The 17952-nt window shown below is 41.5% G+C and overlaps 4 protein-coding genes and 1 long non-coding RNA gene across 9 annotated transcripts; 2 read left to right on the top strand and 3 right to left on the bottom strand.

The window, feature by feature from the left end:
* Positions 1-8762: 8762 nt before the first annotated feature.
* Positions 8763-9560, bottom strand: Npc2a (Niemann-Pick type C-2a). 2 transcript variants are annotated; one of them, XM_001356910.4, is made up of 2 exons: positions 9410-9560; positions 8763-9349 (listed from the first exon to the last, which is right to left on the bottom strand). In XM_001356910.4, exon 2 carries the CDS (start codon positions 9325-9327, stop codon positions 8884-8886), a length of 444 nt encoding a protein of 147 aa, XP_001356946.1. In that variant the 5' UTR covers positions 9328-9349; positions 9410-9560; the 3' UTR covers positions 8763-8883. The 2 variants fall into 2 exon arrangements, with proteins under 2 accessions (XP_001356946.1, XP_033236184.1); XM_033380293.1 differs by having other exon boundaries at positions 8763-9352; positions 9410-9528.
* A 691-nt stretch (positions 9561-10251) lies between these two features.
* Got2 (glutamate oxaloacetate transaminase 2) lies at positions 10252-13736 on the top strand. Of its 3 annotated transcripts, none has more exons than XM_001356909.4 (4): positions 10252-10471; positions 12218-12377; positions 12452-12802; positions 12859-13736. In XM_001356909.4, exons 1-4 carry the CDS (start codon positions 10395-10397, stop codon positions 13552-13554), a joined length of 1284 nt encoding a protein of 427 aa, XP_001356945.1. In that variant the 5' UTR covers positions 10252-10394; the 3' UTR covers positions 13555-13736. The 3 variants fall into 3 exon arrangements, with proteins under 3 accessions (XP_001356945.1, XP_033237007.1, XP_015036314.1); XM_033381116.1 differs by lacking the exon at positions 10252-10471 and adding an exon at positions 11396-11533; XM_015180828.2 differs by lacking the exon at positions 10252-10471 and adding an exon at positions 11495-11523.
* Positions 13737-13784: 48 nt separating this feature from the next.
* Positions 13785-16216, bottom strand: LOC4817529 (uncharacterized protein KIAA2013 homolog). Its single transcript, XM_001356908.4, has 5 exons — positions 15996-16216; positions 15462-15939; positions 14454-15398; positions 14272-14396; positions 13785-14203 (listed from the first exon to the last, which is right to left on the bottom strand). Exons 1-5 carry the CDS (start codon positions 16180-16182, stop codon positions 14016-14018), a joined length of 1923 nt encoding a protein of 640 aa, XP_001356944.2. The 5' UTR covers positions 16183-16216; the 3' UTR covers positions 13785-14015.
* Positions 16217-16333: 117 nt separating this feature from the next.
* On the top strand, positions 16334-17330 carry LOC4817528 (histidine triad nucleotide-binding protein 3). 2 transcript variants are annotated; one of them, XM_001356907.4, is made up of 4 exons: positions 16334-16667; positions 16755-16945; positions 17010-17056; positions 17126-17330. In XM_001356907.4, exons 1-3 carry the CDS (start codon positions 16355-16357, stop codon positions 17049-17051), a joined length of 546 nt encoding a protein of 181 aa, XP_001356943.2. In that variant the 5' UTR covers positions 16334-16354; the 3' UTR covers positions 17052-17056; positions 17126-17330. The 2 variants fall into 2 exon arrangements, with proteins under 2 accessions (XP_001356943.2, XP_033237008.1); XM_033381117.1 differs by having other exon boundaries at positions 17010-17330.
* Positions 16706-17317, bottom strand: LOC117184277 (uncharacterized). Its single transcript, XR_004469601.1, has 2 exons — positions 17183-17317; positions 16706-17045 (listed from the first exon to the last, which is right to left on the bottom strand). It is a non-coding gene; the product is annotated as an uncharacterized lncRNA (long non-coding RNA).
* Positions 17331-17952: the final 622 nt, after the last annotated feature.

Here is a 17952-nt window from a genome sequence, read left to right as displayed (position 1 = left end):
ATATAGATATATATAAATATATATTTTCTCACCATTTTATTGTTTTGACTTTCTTCGCCACTTCTTCCACTGTTTCTTTCCATTGTTTCTTCTTAATAAATAATTGAAGGCTGTCAGCATATTTAATTGATGAAATGGCAAATTGATGTTGCTCTGCCACTGGCCAGAGCTCTTAGTTCTTGGCATTGAAATGCAATGAGGTGAGAGTGTGAAATTCGTTTACATAACTTCCCTCCCCTCTCCTCACACACATTATACAATATTTATGTCGATAGAAGTCAAACAAAATGGCAGATTGGCATACTAAATTATATAATTGCGATGGAAAACTTGGCTTAAATATGCATGTGATTGAAGCCTTGGTCAATTTGGGCTGTTGTTAGGGTAATAAAGAGACAGTTGTGGGAATGAGTAGATTGTTCTGTGTTTGACAGCTTTGTTGGGACATTGACAACTAGAAATTTATGTAGCGAGGGCATAGTTGCTGTATATGAGAATAAAAGATGACTTAAACTCTTGTGAACTTAGTCCTATATAATTTTTAAGCAGTTGCTAATCAACACTCACATATTTTGGATATATTTTTCGAATTACGGGGGATCAAGATATAGAACAGATGTTTGGTCCCTCAAGCAACATCTTGGTTTCGTATAGTCTTTGGTCTTTAGCGACAGCTTTATAGAAGTATTGTATTGTAAGTCCCTTCGCTTGACTTCGCCTTCCTTAAGGCTTATTCTTCGATGATTCTGCCCTAAAGATGATTTTCGTTTGTGGATATACAAGGCGGGGCAGTAAAAAGGACTTCTAGTCATATATGCTCTTACATATGGTTCGTGTATACTCCCAAACGCCTGCCAATCATGAACAAATTGAATGAAACACAATTACATTATCCACCCCACCCTTAATCTATCGAAATACTTCAGTATCTTTAACATAACTTTGTTTGCAGACTTGTATCCATTACCGTATCGAAGCCAGGCTGCCACATAATTTGTCCAAATAACTTTCCTGCCTCTAAATAATCCAATGCATAGAACTTTTCTAATTACCATTAGAGGTTGAGAGGCGAAATAGCTCTAACATTAATTAAAGGGCCATTGGCAGACTTATGAACAAATCATTAAGCTGTCAATTTTGTAAAGTTTGCCGATAGGTGTAATAAATGAAGGCCTCTCATAACATTATTTATGAGAGAAGGAACGGCGCGTCGAGTCGTGCGTTTCTCTTGTGGTGTTTGTGGCAGGGCAGCAGGCAAATGAGTCCGAGTGCGATAAATTTCAAATTGATTGCAATCCACGCCTCAACGGCTTAAGCTGTCATTGTGTGCGTGTGTATCTATGTGAGATATGCGTATCCATGTGTGTTCCCTTGGTATTTGTATTGATTTGAGACATCTCGCTTCCAATCAGCCTCTCCAGAGTTAACTCAATTTCGGGGCATGCAAAAGTTTTCAAATTTTGGCCTAAAGTTTCTCCGCAAATATTTGATTGAATCTAAAACCAAATCTGTCCGTAATGTTTTCCAAGTAGAGCTCCAAAAACTTTGCAAGCGAAAGAAGGAGCGAGACAGACCATTTTTGGGGGGCAATTAAAAAGGAATTTTTGGGTTTTCATTTTTCTTTTTCAAAATTGATGATAGAAATGCCTCTTGCTTTTGCTCGTTCAATGCCTGAGCGGGCCGAAAGTGTTGCCCCATTCCCACTAAGCCCTATTGACATATGCAGGCAGGATATATGCTACCTCTTAGGAACCCCTCTATCACCCTCGCTGTGGGCCATCCACTTCATTGTCATTGTCTCTGCCTGGCTCCACATTTTGACATAGAAAAACTTTTGCACCTTGTAACGACTTTTTAAGTGCCTCCCTTTTACTCTCTCTCTCTCTCTCTCTACAGAAAAAAGATATATCTATATATGTATGCAGATAGAAGCAGTGAAATGTAGAGCAAAGTGCATATGGTAGCCCCCTCTATGATACCGCTTCTGCAACGAAATGAAACAAAAATAGTAGGTAGGAAAAACGCGTTGAAAATGAAAATAAATGTGAATATTTATGTGATTTATATGGTGGGATGCTGCTACTGCAAATGAGTGTGCGTTAGAGGGTGGTAAGGGGGCTGACAGGGGGGTGTGTGAAAAAGGAGGCTGAGTTGGGTGTGAAAATAGAGGTTAGTGGTTCGGGGGACATTTGCATATGTGTGTCATAGAGTCTGGCAGTCATTCATAGCCTTTTGTCCGTCTAGACAAATGGGGGAATACTAACTCCTCTTTATCGCTCTGTCACCACTCCCTCCAACACACTCTAGAATTTTCTAGAAAAATACCACTTTAAATTCCTGTTTTTTTTGCTACCATTTTAATTGCTTTCGTTTGTGGCTGCACCCGAAAATTGTTGCCAAAAATGATCAACAAATTGTGGCAATCAATAGAATATTATATGCCCCCAAAAAACACACAATCCCCACCTAAGTGCATATTAGACATATATCGCACAAAGCATTATGCGCTTATTTACTGGCAACCCATTCATTGTGCATTCATTTTACCTTATTTGGAATTTTTGGCATTACGCATACGCCGCATGGACCATAGCATATTAATTGAACAACTCTTCAGGCGGAACCGCCACAGCCCCCAGCCTAGGGCCCCAACCCTTTGTCCGTCTCATCTGCCGGCCATTGATTTTTTTATGTAGATTATGGTTATTTGTTGTCCAGCGGATACACTGGGTTTTTCGTATCATTCGTCGCTCATTATGCAAATGGTTTTCTCTTAAAGTGCACTAAATGCGCGATGCAAACGCCGCATGTGCGCCACCGAAAACCCCATTCGATTTCTATTCAAACTATAACCAGCTGCAATTTGCTTTCCCTCTGCGGAAAGCCCTGTGTTTGTGTGAGCCTAATTCAATCATTTTATTGCGCTACAAAGTTCAAATGTACTTTGCATTTCCCACCAAATGTGCGGCCATTTCGTGCGTGTGTGTGGCGGAGGGGGGGGGAAATATTTCATATGTTAATGAGCAGGGGAAATGTATGCTCTTTCGAACTAATTTAAAGGTTTCGAGTGTCAGTATTGGCTAACTATGGAAAGTAATGTTAGATATAAGCAATTAGCAGATGGAAAATCTGTGGACTATAGAGTAAATGTGGCCAAGGAAAGGTTACATCATCGAAAGATACATGTTTTGTGCCTTAACCTGAACTTAAGCACCTTTTATATTCATTTTTTATATGTTAAAGATTCTATTTATGTCCGAACGGAAGAAGAATAATTCTTAAACCATCACCACAGACGAGAAGGTGGTGTTATGGTCTGGAAGGGACTTTCTTATTCTAGTATTTTCAAATGAATTCCCAATTACTCTGCAAAGTTCCCCTGTAGCATGGCTTAATCTGTACAGCTTCTGTTGGATCAATTCACCATCAACTTCGTCGATTGAAAACCTCTTAAGAGCTGAAGAGAATTACACATAATTGACAAATAACAGAAAGATATAAAAAATGTCAACAAAAATACGGCTTGTTTGTCTTTTCATTTCTTTTTTGTTCTCATTGCAGGAGAATTAATTTAAAATTAATTTGTTTTTAATCACGCAAATTATTGCAAAGCGAAAGGCAGCCAACTGAAGGACACTCCCCGGATAATTTGCACATGTGGGCAAACAAATGAAAGCGCATTAAAAATGTAGAGGTAATCAGAATGCTAATGATGCCACTGGACACAGGACTTCGTACATCGGATAGCGACTCCGGTTGACTCCTGCCCGGGGTATCCCCATTGCAGGAAGCAAACAAAATGTAAACGTATTAAGCTATCTGTTTCGCCATTTGATTAATTGCAGTGAAACGCAATTTCGATTTTTTTTACTCCTCTGCTTCGCTGGTGTCCTGTCGTGTACTGTCCAGCCATATCATAACTGTCAGCATCAGCCCTGCAGATTGTTCCTGTTGAAACTCTTTTTTTCCGGCTGCGTCTGTTCTGTTCTGGCTGACAGAAGAAAAAAAAAACTGTTAAAGAATTGACAGTTGAGGGGCTAGGGCATGACACTATTTGGCCCCCATGAAAAATTCGCTTATAGTTATGGCTTTCAATGAATTTCCATGTTGTTAACAACGACTGTCTGGCCACATGCAAATAATTAAGATAACTGCAAGCCAAAACTGACAGCGAATGGGATTTATTTAAAATGCCAAACCGCAGCAGAGAACAGCAACCATACCATCCAAAAACAGAAAAGCAAAAAAACCAAAAAAAAACCAAAAAAAACCGTACTCTGTTGCAGTAAAAACTGCAATGCCATTAAAATATATGTATATAGAGACGAATTCAATTTTGATCAGCCAGTACTTAGGAGTGGGAGGACTATCAAAAAATACATCGTAAATATGAATAAAGAATGTACAAAAAGCGCTTCTTAGTGTGCAGATACAAGCTGTAGTTCGCGCCTACATTCAAAAATGGAACTCTGGAAAAAACGATGATTTCTTAGTTGGATGTACAATAATAAAGACTGTCTATGAATCCAGTGGGTGACTTATAAAAGATTATAGAATCTTATCGTTATAGCCGGAGAAGTTACAATACAACCAATATAAGAAATGTTGGGACATAATTTTATAATATGACAGTCCTGTCTCTAAGATTTTTCCTCTTTGTATCACACAACTTTTAACGGAATCTCTACATATAGAACATTTTCCTATATTTTCTCCCTCCTATTTCTGTCAAAGCCATCAATGCCCCAACTAAAAAATAGTCCCAACTTCTATAAGTTATAATTATCAAAAAATAAACGTCCTCTAACGACATGTGCCACAAACAAATTTCTAACTTTAACAATTAATCAAACCAATTCTGTCCCAAAAACCTTTTTACATAACTCTAGAAAAAAAACTCTGAAGTTTCGACCACTAAAAGCACTTCTCAAACAAAACAAAAAGTTGTCATTTAGATGGGAAAAAATTATTATTAAAAAATGGAAATAAACCAGATAAACAAAAAAAAACAAAAGTTAAGCAGACTGTCAGCGGCAGAGCGGCCGATTTTTTCCTTGGAAAACACTGAGAGGTCCTTAAAGTGGAAAGCTGGCAATTAACGGAATTTAAAAACAAGAAAATTCGCTCTGTGGTAAGGCCAAAAAAAGCGACATGGCTACCCAGCACAGCAGCTCGAATTTATTTACGTAGGGAAACCGCATGGAAACGAAAATTGTTCATATAACATTAACATTCGATTCCTGGCCAAAAGTGTGGGGGCTTGGGTGGGGTGGGGATTGGTCAACAGTGGCTTGGGCTTGAATGTTGCATTTAACTCTTAAATGCAGCAACAGACCAGATATGATGATACCTGGTACTTGTATTGTACACAGGGAATATACAATTTAAGAAAGCAAAAAGAAGAAGATGGTTTTCGAGTCGTAGCTGTGCAGGATATCCTCTGTCATCGTACCATAAAGAACTCCACGGAAAGGAAGATTGGTCTTACAAATTTCTCTAAGGTTAGTAGAATCTCAAAAATTGTTTATCTTTTTTTTTGGAATCATCTCATGATACTTTCTTAGATACTTTCCTATTCGGTATTGACAAAGAAATGATAAAAACATAGTAATGTGAATACACGACATTTTCAGCGTGGTTTTGTTGTTGAAAACGAAAATTCTGTCTTTGTCATTAGTATTGGGTATTTAAAAGTGCGAGTGTCGACTTTATAGAGAATTTTTAGTTGGTTATTTTCATTTTCAAAGAAAGATCTCTGCACATGCTGCTATTTATGCAAGAAATTCCGTGCAGACACAGCGGCTTACAAGGGGGTGTGACAGCAGAGCGAGTACGAGTATGGGCTGTGTATGGGTGAGGGGGTTGTGGCGGTTCTGATGCACGGGTTGACTCCTCATATGATATGCAGCCAGAGATGGAGGCAGTGCCACCAACAGCAGCAGCAGCACGAGACATGGCTATATCCGCCTACATATTCTTTTTCTTTTCATTTTTTCCATTTTATTTTTTCTCTGAATTTTCCCTCCTTTTTCTACTCCGTTGGCTCCACCTCCTCATCTTTTCCTGTATGCCTCCCCCGTCGCGTTGTGTCAAGTTTTTAAACGTCAGCTGTGTCTACAGAGAGAGTGAGGGAGGGTGGGAGAGGGAGAGGGAGAGGGAGAGGGGGAGGGAGTGGTGCCTCGAGGGGCAGATTGGGGGCTTGGCCCACATTTCTTTGGAGTTTCGGACTGTCGTGTGCTTTATGCGGATTCATATGTAAATCAAGTGAAAACATCAGGGGTACTGGCGTAGAAGCATGTAGGAAGTGGACTTGTGAAGGCTCTAACCGGAAGACAAAATAAAATTGAACTTTTCAAAATGGAATCGCTTGAATTTGGATAAGTGCAATTTTTGACTATATTTTTTGCAGTTAAAGTTAAACGTTATGTTTACTTATAGCACTTTAAATAACGGCACAAATGCTCCAACACAATTTCCCTTTATCTCCACAAAACATTATTATTCAGAATCCTAGGCAATTTCAGTGATCCTCCAGCATGATTAACCAGTAGTTAATGTATCATATTCAATTTAACATTGAGATTTCCCTTCTAGTCCCCTCATCCTATACAAATGATATCATTTGTCTAGTTATCTTTCAACCCTCTTAGGTTCCTTCCTCATTATTCCCTAAATTCTTGGTATTCGATGCTCTTTATCCAGGTAAAAAGCCAATTACTTCCACTCCCAATGATCATAGTTCAAATCTCAATCAATCCCAAACCCAAATAAAGCATTCAAGTCAACCTTAAGCTGTTCGAAAACGTATCTGGTAGTGCAACAACTGAATAACGGAACTACTGGAGTGGGAATGGGAATCAGAATCTGCATTGCATTTCATGAAATTCGTGGGGTAAAGTGAATGTAATAAACCGATTTCTTTTGCTTAAATATCCTCCTCCTCCGCCTGGCGCACTGCGGATAATTCTATCTGCACCGAGCTCCCTACGCCGTATGCCCCACCCATAACCCTACCCTTATTCCCATCCCATCTCTCATCCGCTCGCTCAGCCTTTGCATTATTTGCATTTTGCCATATGGTACATGCACGTATATGTGTGTGTGGGTGTGTGGGTGTGGGTGTGTTTTGGCGGAAAAAGGAATGGAAATTGAGAAAACGAAATGGAAAGCGCTGCTGCTGCTGCTTCTGCTTCTGCTTCTGGGTGCTGCAGTTGATTTGTGTTTTTACTTGGTTTCAGCTGCTACCCCCGAGACCCTCTTCTGGTTCCCTCCCTTTCACAATCTCCTCGTATGATTTTGCAGTTGTTTTTTGCGTCTTATCAGCCCATTCCATTCCATTCTTTGTGCTGGAGAACAGAATACGTAAGCGAAACCGAAATCGAAACCGAAAGCAAAGCCACTGGTGAACATTGTATTCGATTCGATTCGATTCGGCCACCTAGCAGCTAATTCATTATCTCCGTTGTACGGAGGACTGAGAGTTTAGAAAACAATGATAGTGATTCATAATCAGACGGCAAATCAACATTACCCTAGTCTTATTTCGCCTGTAAAATGCTTATCAGTACAGTAGCCATTCTGTTAGGTGTACACGTACTCTTTCATAAACAAGACACAAATGCCGTTTTTCAACGATGTATCCAGTTTCTTCTAAAAGCAAAGGAACCAACAGTTGTCTGTTTTCTATCAATGAATCAACATCTACAGTAGAACTTCTAGGTGTACGCGTACTCGTTTATTAACAATCTGGTGATATAGTAACTGAAAACAGTTGTCCAATTTCTTCTGAAAGTGAAAGAACCTATGAAAATTCTGATCAGTACAGTAGCACTACTGGGTGTACGAGTACTCTTTTATAAAAAATCTGTTGCACATTAACAGTTGTCTGTTTTTCATCGAATTGTCGACTCTAGTTGGGTGCGGACGAACCAAATAAAAAGAGACTCGACTAAAAAATCTATTGGATACCCTTGAACACACAAATCGTCTCTGTGTTACATAGAGATTTAATTACTGGCACTTTAATGAACAATACAATACCAAACTCTTGTCCTACGACCTCCTAGCTTCTCATTTATTTATAAAAATCGGACGATCCAGTAATATGGTATGGAATAAGATAGGCTAGGTTGATATAGTGAACATAGTTTGACCTACAGAAAGGTATGCGAATAGGTCGTGCCGAAAATTTCGGGTTAGTCTAGACTCTACAGGGAACGGCAACACTGATCTGCCCAGAAGTGTTTTTAGCAATCAACAATCCCAAGCAGTAGCTTTTGAAAAAACCTCGCCCACTTCTTATTCTGCGAGGAAGAAGTGAAATTTCGAAGGTGAATGGTATAAACTTGTCAAATATAATTATCGAAAAAGCAACCCTCTCTGCATCGCAAACTTCACATCAAAATCATAATATCCTCTTCGAGGGTATATGTGCAGGTTTCACCCTTTCAAAAGCTGATCAGTATAGAATCACCAACCGGGAGCTAACATTACCTTCCCCTGTTAAAAAGCAATACTTGTCTCTTACCCGAATCTCACTCTCTGATTTGTATCGTGTGTCTCCCTCTTATGATGTTCTGATGTATAGAGGGAGATGACTGATGATGGATGACCGGAGGCAGCAGAAAGCGGAAGATGCAATCAGAAGCAAACAAAGGAAATAATAATAAAAGGCCTAACCGAAAACATACTCACACTCAGGCACGCAGATAAATATAGACACAGGGGCTGTGACTCGTACAACCCACACACACAAAAGTTAGTTAATTTTGTATTTCTTTATTTTAAATTAGATTACAATAAGAAAGAGGGAGAGAATACAGGCTGAACTTGGGGCGGCTTCCGTTCGCCACTCTCATGCCCAAGTAATTCGCGGGGAGACTTCTATTGGATCTTGGCGGGGATCTCCACACAGATGATGTCGTCGCTATTCTGATCCTGCAGCTCCCACTTGACCAGCACGGCGACCTTCGGATAGGTCTTGAGAACCGGCAGGGTGGCCGTGTAGCGATACGATTCCCCCTTCTCCAGGGGGCACTTCAGACCGCTGTTCACACAGGCATTGGGATTGGCCAGCGGAAAAGGCATCTCGATACCCAGAACCTTGCCGTGGACGACAGTCTTGACGGCGGTCGCCTCCTCCGCCAGGTTAATGTCTATCGAGAAACTCACTGTCGTGTTGCGCCTGAGGATGCACTCCGACTTGGTGGTGTCACAGCCCTCGACGACCACACGGGTGAACTTCCCAGTCTTCGATCCGCAATCGCTGAACTCCAGGCCCTGGACGAAGGCCACCAGCAGACAGGCAATTACAGCAAATCTCAGCATTTTTCCTCTCGCTTTTGCTTTCCTGCTTAATTCAATTACAAGGTAAATTCACGTTTATCGAGCGGAAGACTTTTCTCTTTACCTTTTATTTTTCTTTTTCAACCCCGCGGCGGCTACGAATCTACTGAACTCGCTAAGCTCGGCAAATCTTACAAGAAAGCAAACGCGAAAGAATAACGAAAACAGCACGGACAAAGCTCCAAGAATATTCGAACAGCTGTGCGAAGAAAGCTTTCACCTGGAGAGATGGACTTGTGGCGATAGGAAGATCTGTTGTGGTCTTTTAAAGCGTTCCCTCACGGTTATCGCAAGCGTTCTTATTTATTCCGATATGATCTACAAAACTTCTTCTCAATGGAATCAATGAATATCATTCCCATTAATTTATTTACGCAAAGATCGCATAACGAAACGTTATAATTATTTTTAAAAATTGTCGAAGTTTGATCGTGCCCATTTAATTTATTTATTTATGATTTGTGAAGATTTTTGAATGGCTAAATTATGCTGCTGTAAATGTAATTTCGGTTTAATCAGAAGCTGTTCATCAACCAACGCAGATATTAACGGGTCTTTTCTGCAAGGCCTCTTAAAAACTATATCTGAAATGAAAGAACCCCTTAGATACCTCAAAGCTCTAGATTCCAGCCATACTTCAAGACATCACCATCTATCCATCTCTATGCAACCTTCTTATTTCATGATGAGGTTTCTCTTAGCCCATAGACCAATTTTAAAAGTAAAACCCAAACAGAAAACTTAAAAGTAAGCAAAATGCAAAGCTTTTGGCGAAGCTGCCAGATGGGTGAATCAAATTTTAGCGGGCCCATTCTCTGTTTTCATAAGCTTTCTAAAAGTTTAGGCTCTCTTCTGTCGTATTTTCTCGTTCCTCATGCGGTCACATTTCTTGCGTGCGTAGCTTTTACCTTAGTTCGGGCGGATTCGACTAAAATTCCACTAGTTAGTATTCATCTGAAATCCATCGGTGGCTCTACCGTTTGCCGGCATTTACCACTCATTATTATTACGAGAAAATAGTACATTTATTTTGTGCATTTATAGCAAACATGTCGCAGATCTATAAGCGCAGTTTGCTTTTGAGCAACCGTGTGGCACCCTCGGCTGCCGCCGCTTTGCGTTGCAAGTAAGTATGGAGAGAGGAGAGATACGAGAGAGAGGAGGGGTTGTTGTTGTTGCTGTTATGGAACCACGTTGCAGATTGCAGCGGCGCAGTGTCATCTGTCAAGGTCATTGCAGTTGCCGGTCTCCAGTGACTGCGGCCCCCCAATGATGTTTTTTGTGTGCAATTACTGGTGCAATTTGTGGGCCAATGCGAATTCTGAGTTGTGCTTTTTTCTTTGAGGCTGATTTCATTATGTCAGCCATGAGGTGACTGAGAAACTGGAAATGGGTCTGTGTGAACCAGATGGGGCTTAAATTTCATTATTTTATGGGGACTTATAGCAGACTGCTCAGCTGTTCTTATCATGTTGTGGAAGTTCTTGCTAATATTTGCATATGTTTGGAATTCAAAGAAGTAAATGTAGGCACCACAATGGAAGCATCCTAGAGCGGACTATCATTGGTTACAGAAGAGAGAAAACATTTATAGTACTTTAACGTCCATAAAAGTAATTTCAATGAGTTAAAAGTACGAGTATCTGTTTGACTAGAGATCTTTCCCTATATAATATAAGTGTCTAAAAAATGTAGTATGTTTTTTATGTGTGAATTTATCACAATGAACGGATGTTTATTTATTTTTAAAGCTAATTTCATGACGTTCCATGGGTGCGTTTTTGTTGTATTTCTATTTTTTCTTCGCGCTTGACAAAACATTCCATAAGCAAATAAGTGAATAGGATGAAACTGAACGACTTATAGATGCCCTAAATAATATTTATTATAGTTCAAAACTGTTTCGAACAATTTTTCGTTATTATTTCTGTATGGAAACCAATATTTGACATTTTAAAAAAATTCTGATAATATATTAATACATTTTAATGGCTTCATCTACAGATATTCTCTTCTACACAATGTGATTTTTATAAATATCCTAACCATAAAGTTCTGGTTTCATAGTCACTGTACTTTCAGTATTTTACGTCACATTTAAGCTATATTTATATTAAAAATCTGTTGTCATAATGCAAAATTCATTACCTCTATTAAGACGCCTATGGTCCAGCGAATGTAAGGGCGGGTAAGCCAATCTGCTATGGCCCCTGATAAGCCGCACACAAATTTCGTAGGGTAATACATTGACATAGCACGCTTTGGTCGCGTGCTTTGATTTTTATGGTACTACTCGTACTTCTTGGTTTATGAGAAAAGTTTGTTTTATCGAACTGCAACCGGAAACTTTTGTGGACTTATCAACACAATCAAAAACGGCGATAGGAAGCGGCTTCCTTAATTGAAAGAACTTTGATTAAATTTAGAATTTCCTTGAGTTCTGCATTAAATGTGACAAAACCGTATACGTCAGCAGAGACATTATCACTGACGTAGGCTCCGTGAGATCTATGCACATGTTCTCCTATAAGGGTGGATTCAGTTCATGTAAATCGTTCGAGCTTGTTTACTGTGGCGTCAGGTTGATAAGAGAGCTTGTACCCCCTCGAGGTGTGAGAACAGAAGGTGCAAAATCCAAGAAAACCTCCAGATGACTTTCAAACTTTAGCCACGAAACCCAAATGATAAAAGCAAGTGGTAGATAACCCACTAAGCAGCGCATTTTAATCTCTCAATTAATTTTAGGAAAGATAACAATATAAGAAGAACCCATTAAGGGGGCTAAAGGTTCAGGCTACAAAAATAGAACCCAAGATAGTTGATGAGCTCCAAGAAACCCAACTGATTTGTCACACTATTTACTCTCTTACAGATCATCATGGTTCTCGGAAGTAAAAATGGGTCCTCCCGATGCCATTTTGGGCGTTACAGAGGCATTTAAGCGGGACCAAAATCCGAAAAAGATGAATGTGGGCGTTGGTGCCTACCGCGATGATAACACCAAGCCCTTCGTCCTGCCCAGTGTGCGGGAGGTGAGTCCTGAAAATAGCCAAACAGCTTAACAACCACTCAACGATACATTTTCTATTTGACAATCATTTGACAGGCTGAAAAGCGGGTTTTGGGTCGCGGCTTGGACAAGGAGTATGCCCCAATCATTGGCTTTCCCGAGTTCTACAACAAAGCCATTGAACTGGCTTTGGGCAAGGACTCCAAACGCCTGCAGGCTAAGCACAATGTCACCACCCAGACGATCAGTGGAACTGGAGCTCTCCGCGTGGGTGCCGCCTTCTTGAGCCGTTTCTGGACAGGCTGTCGCGATGTGTACATGCCCAATCCCACTTGGGGCAATCATGTGCCAATCTTCGAGCACAGTGGTCTGTCCGTTAAGCGTTATCGCTACTACAATCCCGCCAGCTGCGATCTGGATTTCAGTGGCATGATTGAGGATCTGAAGGTGCGTCGAGTCGAAAGCGAAACTCTAAAAAGTGTATATTTAATGTGCCTTTCCAGAAAGCCCCCGAGGGAGCTATTGTTCTGCTGCATGCCTGCGCACACAATCCCACTGGCGTGGACCCCACTGTGGAGCAGTGGCGTGAGATCTCCAAGGTCGTGAAGGACCGCAAACTGTATCCCTTCATTGACTTTGCCTATCAGGGATTCGCCTCGGGCGATGTGGATCGTGATGCCCAGGCGGTGCGCATTTTTGAGGCCGATGGCCATGACTTCTGCCTGGCCCAGAGCTTTGCCAAGAACATGGGTCTGTACGGAGAGCGTGCTGGTGCCTTCACCGTTGTCTGCACCGATGAAGAGGAGGCCGCACGTGTGATGTCCCAGGTGAAGATCATCATTCGTGGTTTGTACTCGAGCCCGCCCATACACGGAGCCCGCATTGCGGCCGAGATCCTGAACAGCGATGACCTGCGGAAACAGTGGCTGGTGGATGTCAAGCAGATGGCCGATCGCATCATCGATGCCCGCTGTACGCTGAGGGAGAACCTCAAGAAGCTGGGCTCCAGCCGCAGCTGGGAACACATTGTCAACCAGATTGGCATGTTCTGCTTTACGGGCCTGAAACCCGAACAGGTCACGAAACTAGCCAAGGAGTACAGCATCTACATGACCCAGGATGGTCGCATTTCCATGGCCGGAGTGTCTAGCAAGAATGTGGATTATCTGGCCGAGAGCATACACAAGGTCACCAAATAGAAGATGGAATCAGTGGAAAGTGGAGGGTGGAATTTTAGTAGCTACTTATCGGCACCTGTACGGAATTTTTGATTGCACCAATCCAACGAAATTTAAATCGTGAAATTTAGTCAAACTAATTGCATTTTCTCACACAATCACTCTATCTCTCTCTATATATATATATATCTCTGTACATAAGCTAAAAGATCTGCCTTTTGGAAAAGTAAAGCATTTTAAATGTTAATGAATATAATCGAATTTTGTTTGCTTTAATCTCGTACAAATCATAAGTACGCGATATAATGGATATTTACTGGGCTGCAGGGATCACAAATCAATTTGATTTACACTAGGATTCACACTCTTTCTCTTTATCGTAAATTTATGATATTTTGTTGCCATTTCGATTTGTGTTTTGTATTTTACTAGCATATGCCACACACTGTCCCAAAAAATATATGTACTATATACAACTAGGATCACGGTTTGTTATAACGATACCTTAACTTATCGCTTGGTTCGCAGTACTCCTTGATAATTAGCTTACATAGGAAAATATGAAATACTATAATTATTGCACACACAGATACCCAAAAGAGCGTGGGCAGGCCGCCCAATTGATGGCCATGCTTGTGCAAAGCAATCAAATGTTGTTCATGGGCAGGAGCTATACATGGAATACACAATTTAAAGGTTTCAAGGTTCTCCAAGCAATAATGAATAGAAGAGACTCACCCTCGACCACTTCTTTAACATGAATGGCATGGTGGAGCTCCTCCATGTGCTGTTTGTCCTCGGTTATGTATAGTATTGCTGTCAGAGGTTCAGTCAGTTTAACTGGGAAGTGTCGACGGCTTTGACTGCAAAAGAAACTCATTTAATACTTAGAAAATTACGTTTTTATCAGAGATATTTACGTGAGCAGTACAGGCTCATCTAGACAGCCGCCATCGCAGGCATAGTAACTGCGATCGGAGCGATCCAAAGCCACTTGGATGATCGCCTTATTATCATCCTTGACAATGATGGTGACATTCACATGTGTCTTGTTGCCATAGTTAAGACGTCGAAAGTGGAAGTCCCTGTGCAGGAATTTTGGATGGATATTGCACTCCAAGTGCTGATTGCTAAAGCGAAAGCTCCCAAAACTTAAGACCATTGCTTGTATAACACCTGAAGCACCCGCACGTATGAGATTGTGGCAGCCCTGTTTCTCGAGCGTCAGCATCCAAGAGGAGACCAAGGAATTCAGCTGCTGCAGGGTGGACATCTCCCGCCACAGGTTCTCCGCCTGCAGCGTGTGATAGGAATCATAACAGCCCTCGGCATAGGTCAGGGCCTTAGCTATATCCTCTTTTTTGGCCGAAGAGACGGCCGTGCCCATTTCCTCGAACTCGAAGCAACGCACCTGGGAGAGCACCGCATACATGGTGGCATTGATGCGGTCCCCGTTCAAACTATGTTCCGCCTTGGATGTGCTTATCGTAAAACCTGTGGCCCAGAGATCTGCCCACACATCGATATGCTCCTGGCGAAAGGTATTGATGCTGTACGATGAGCCCGTATTGGCTGCCTTTGAGCCCAGTTTCTGCAGGAGCTTTATCATGGCTTGCGTGGCCTGTTGCTCGTTAGCCTCGACAGTTGCCTTTATCTGCGCCTCAGCAACGGGCTTGGAGTAGTGTATCGCTATGGGATACACAAAACGGACTGTTCCCCGCTTGCGGACCTGCAGCTTTGCATCTAGCTGTGGCTTCACAATGCTTACGACAATCAATTTACTGGGATCCTCTGCGACGGGCTGCACAATGCCCGTTAACACGTCCAGCTCGTTGTAGAACACCATACCTGCGGAAGCTGGCTCACTGAAAAGGTAAACAAGCACACGTCAGAACAATAAGAGGCGCCGATCAAAGACACACAGTAACCTTAGCTTCAGGGTGCGATGCGAAAGCCTGGGCAGGTTAACGCGTGGCATTATCAGCTCCACGTCTTCAATCATGTTGCGCGTATTGGTGATCTGCAGCTCCTGCACGAGGACATTGGGCTGCGTGCGATGTGCGTAGTAGGTGTAGGAAGCAAAGTAGCCAGGGAAGCACTGAAACCGATGCACCATTCCCGTCAGATACTCGACAACGGTTGATTCCTTTTCGACGCCCACACTCTGCTGTGCCACGGACACAATCGGCTGAAAACGGATGGGCAGTTGCATGGCACGACCGTGCTTGATGTTCAGCGACGCATCGTGGGCTATCTCCAAACCGATGTAACCGTTGCCAATATATGGCGTGAAATCGCGCTCGCCCGGCAGCTTCGAGGGCGACACGTGACGAATGTTGGCATCGAATTCATAGTTCTGGAGTATGTACGGTGTCAAACGATCATCCATGCACACACTATGGGGATCTGTAAAACATAATGCGGTTATATATTATTGCCCAGATGAAACGGCCATTGGTTACCCTTCTGCTCCGGTGCACTTAGAAATATATAACGAAAGATCGGCGGCAGCATATAGAAAACTGTGCACACGCAGAGGAGCAGCAAAAACAAACGGCGATACGAGGAAAGGGTGCCTTCGGCCAGACGCTTCAGCCGGCGCATCACATCCACCGTCTCGAATTTGTTTTTGGCTGAGCGGAACAACATCGTTATGGGTTGTCGATTGAGTTTTCATTGGAAAATTAATGTTAAACTCATTTGTTTAGGCTTAAAACCTAAAAAAAACTTGCCACCCATTTACGTACTAGCCACTGTGAATGGCAAAATTGTCAGCTGATACGAACCAGTGGCAGTGCCAGACTGCACTTTCTACGACAACATGCATGGAGAGAATTTCCTGTTCAAACGGAAAAAAACCATATTTGCCGCCCTCACTGGACTAGGCTTGCTAGGCCTCGTCGCGGTCTATAATTGCGGAATAAATAGCCCAACGACATCAGCGTCTCAACAGGAATGTTTATTTTGTGATTTTGCCAACGGTAAACAAGGGCCGCCGCCAGTTCTGGAGGTTCAAACCGACGAATATGTGATATTCAAGGATAAGAGTCCTGCGGCAACGTATCACTATCTGGCCATCCCCAAGCAACACTTTGACAGTTTCAATGCTTTAAACAAATCCCACATTGGACTTGGTAAGAGCCGCCACGTCCCAACAACATTTACATATGTATGTAGTTGTCTGTTTATAATTTATTCATGTGCATGTGTTTGTTGATCAGTGCTGCGGATGGAATCGGGCATGGTCGAGCTGCTAAAATCGAAGAATGTTGACCCTTCGAAGGCGATTATTGGATTTCACATCCCGCCATTCATCTCAGTGAAGCATCTGCATCTACATGGGATTTATCCCCCTTCGGAGATGAGCATTTGGAATCGTATCAACTTCATGTCTTCATTTTGGTTCAAAACGGTGAGAAAACACACCTGTATTGGGCTACTTTTACTTATTGTTTTTTGTTGTTGCTTTAATGCAGGCCAGGGACGCCAACGAAGCTCTGGAATTGAGAGAACTGTAACAATGGTCCGTGTAAATACCCGAATGCTGTTTTTTGTGTAGTTGAGTTTTTATATTTTTTTTTGTTAATTTCAGTATGTAAATAATTCAATTTTTTGTGGTGGTTGTTTAGCATTAAGTGAAACCAGTTACCTGTGAATTGGTATCGTATCGAATCAAGATATCAGTGATAATCGTACTCTTGTCTTGGCCAAAGACAAGAGTAAAACTCAACTCAGACTCAAGCCATTAAATTAAACTGTACAATATTTGATGTAGCAATATTATATTTGGTTTAATATATGCGAGCGTATTTAGTAACTTTAGTAAATTTAAATTGTATATTTATAATTACTGATTTTCTGGAAATAGCAGTGTTGATAACAGACCAGTGGTTTCTTAGCGTTTCGCTGTGAGTGGTCACGTTTATTTGAAACGTTTCCTGATAATTTTCGGTATATTTTGACGTCGAAATTGAGTTGAAGCACTAACCATACAGTACCACACTATATGGTTAATGGTTGAAGGGATATTTACGGTATATAGGTATATGTTATATTTTATGAAAAATTTGCATTCTATTCTTGTCACTCATTCACTTTCAAATAATCCCACTTTGGCGGTCAGCTCAGCACCAATTGTCTTACACTCCATACTCACTTACGTCTTATTACGCTTTATCGAGAGGGGGGTAAAGGGTATTATTGGGATCGAGATATTTATAGGAATCTAATCAAATGCATTAAAATATCAAAAACACGTCAATCTGAGAAAATGTCACTTTTATAGTTTTCAAATCAGCATGGAAAACAGAATTTTCAGTATTAATTAAAGGAAATAGGGTATAAATACGTCTATACTCATAGCGGATACCTGTTGAACAGCAACAATGACGTAAAACTCAATACACCATACGTTTCATG

Source organism: Drosophila pseudoobscura, chromosome 4 (assembly GCF_009870125.1).
Source record: "Drosophila pseudoobscura strain MV-25-SWS-2005 chromosome 4, UCI_Dpse_MV25, whole genome shotgun sequence".
Classification (NCBI taxonomy): Eukaryota; Metazoa; Arthropoda; class Insecta; order Diptera; family Drosophilidae; genus Drosophila; species Drosophila pseudoobscura.
The sequence above is the reverse complement of the archived record's forward strand: the minus strand, read 5'-3'. Positions and strand labels throughout refer to the sequence as shown.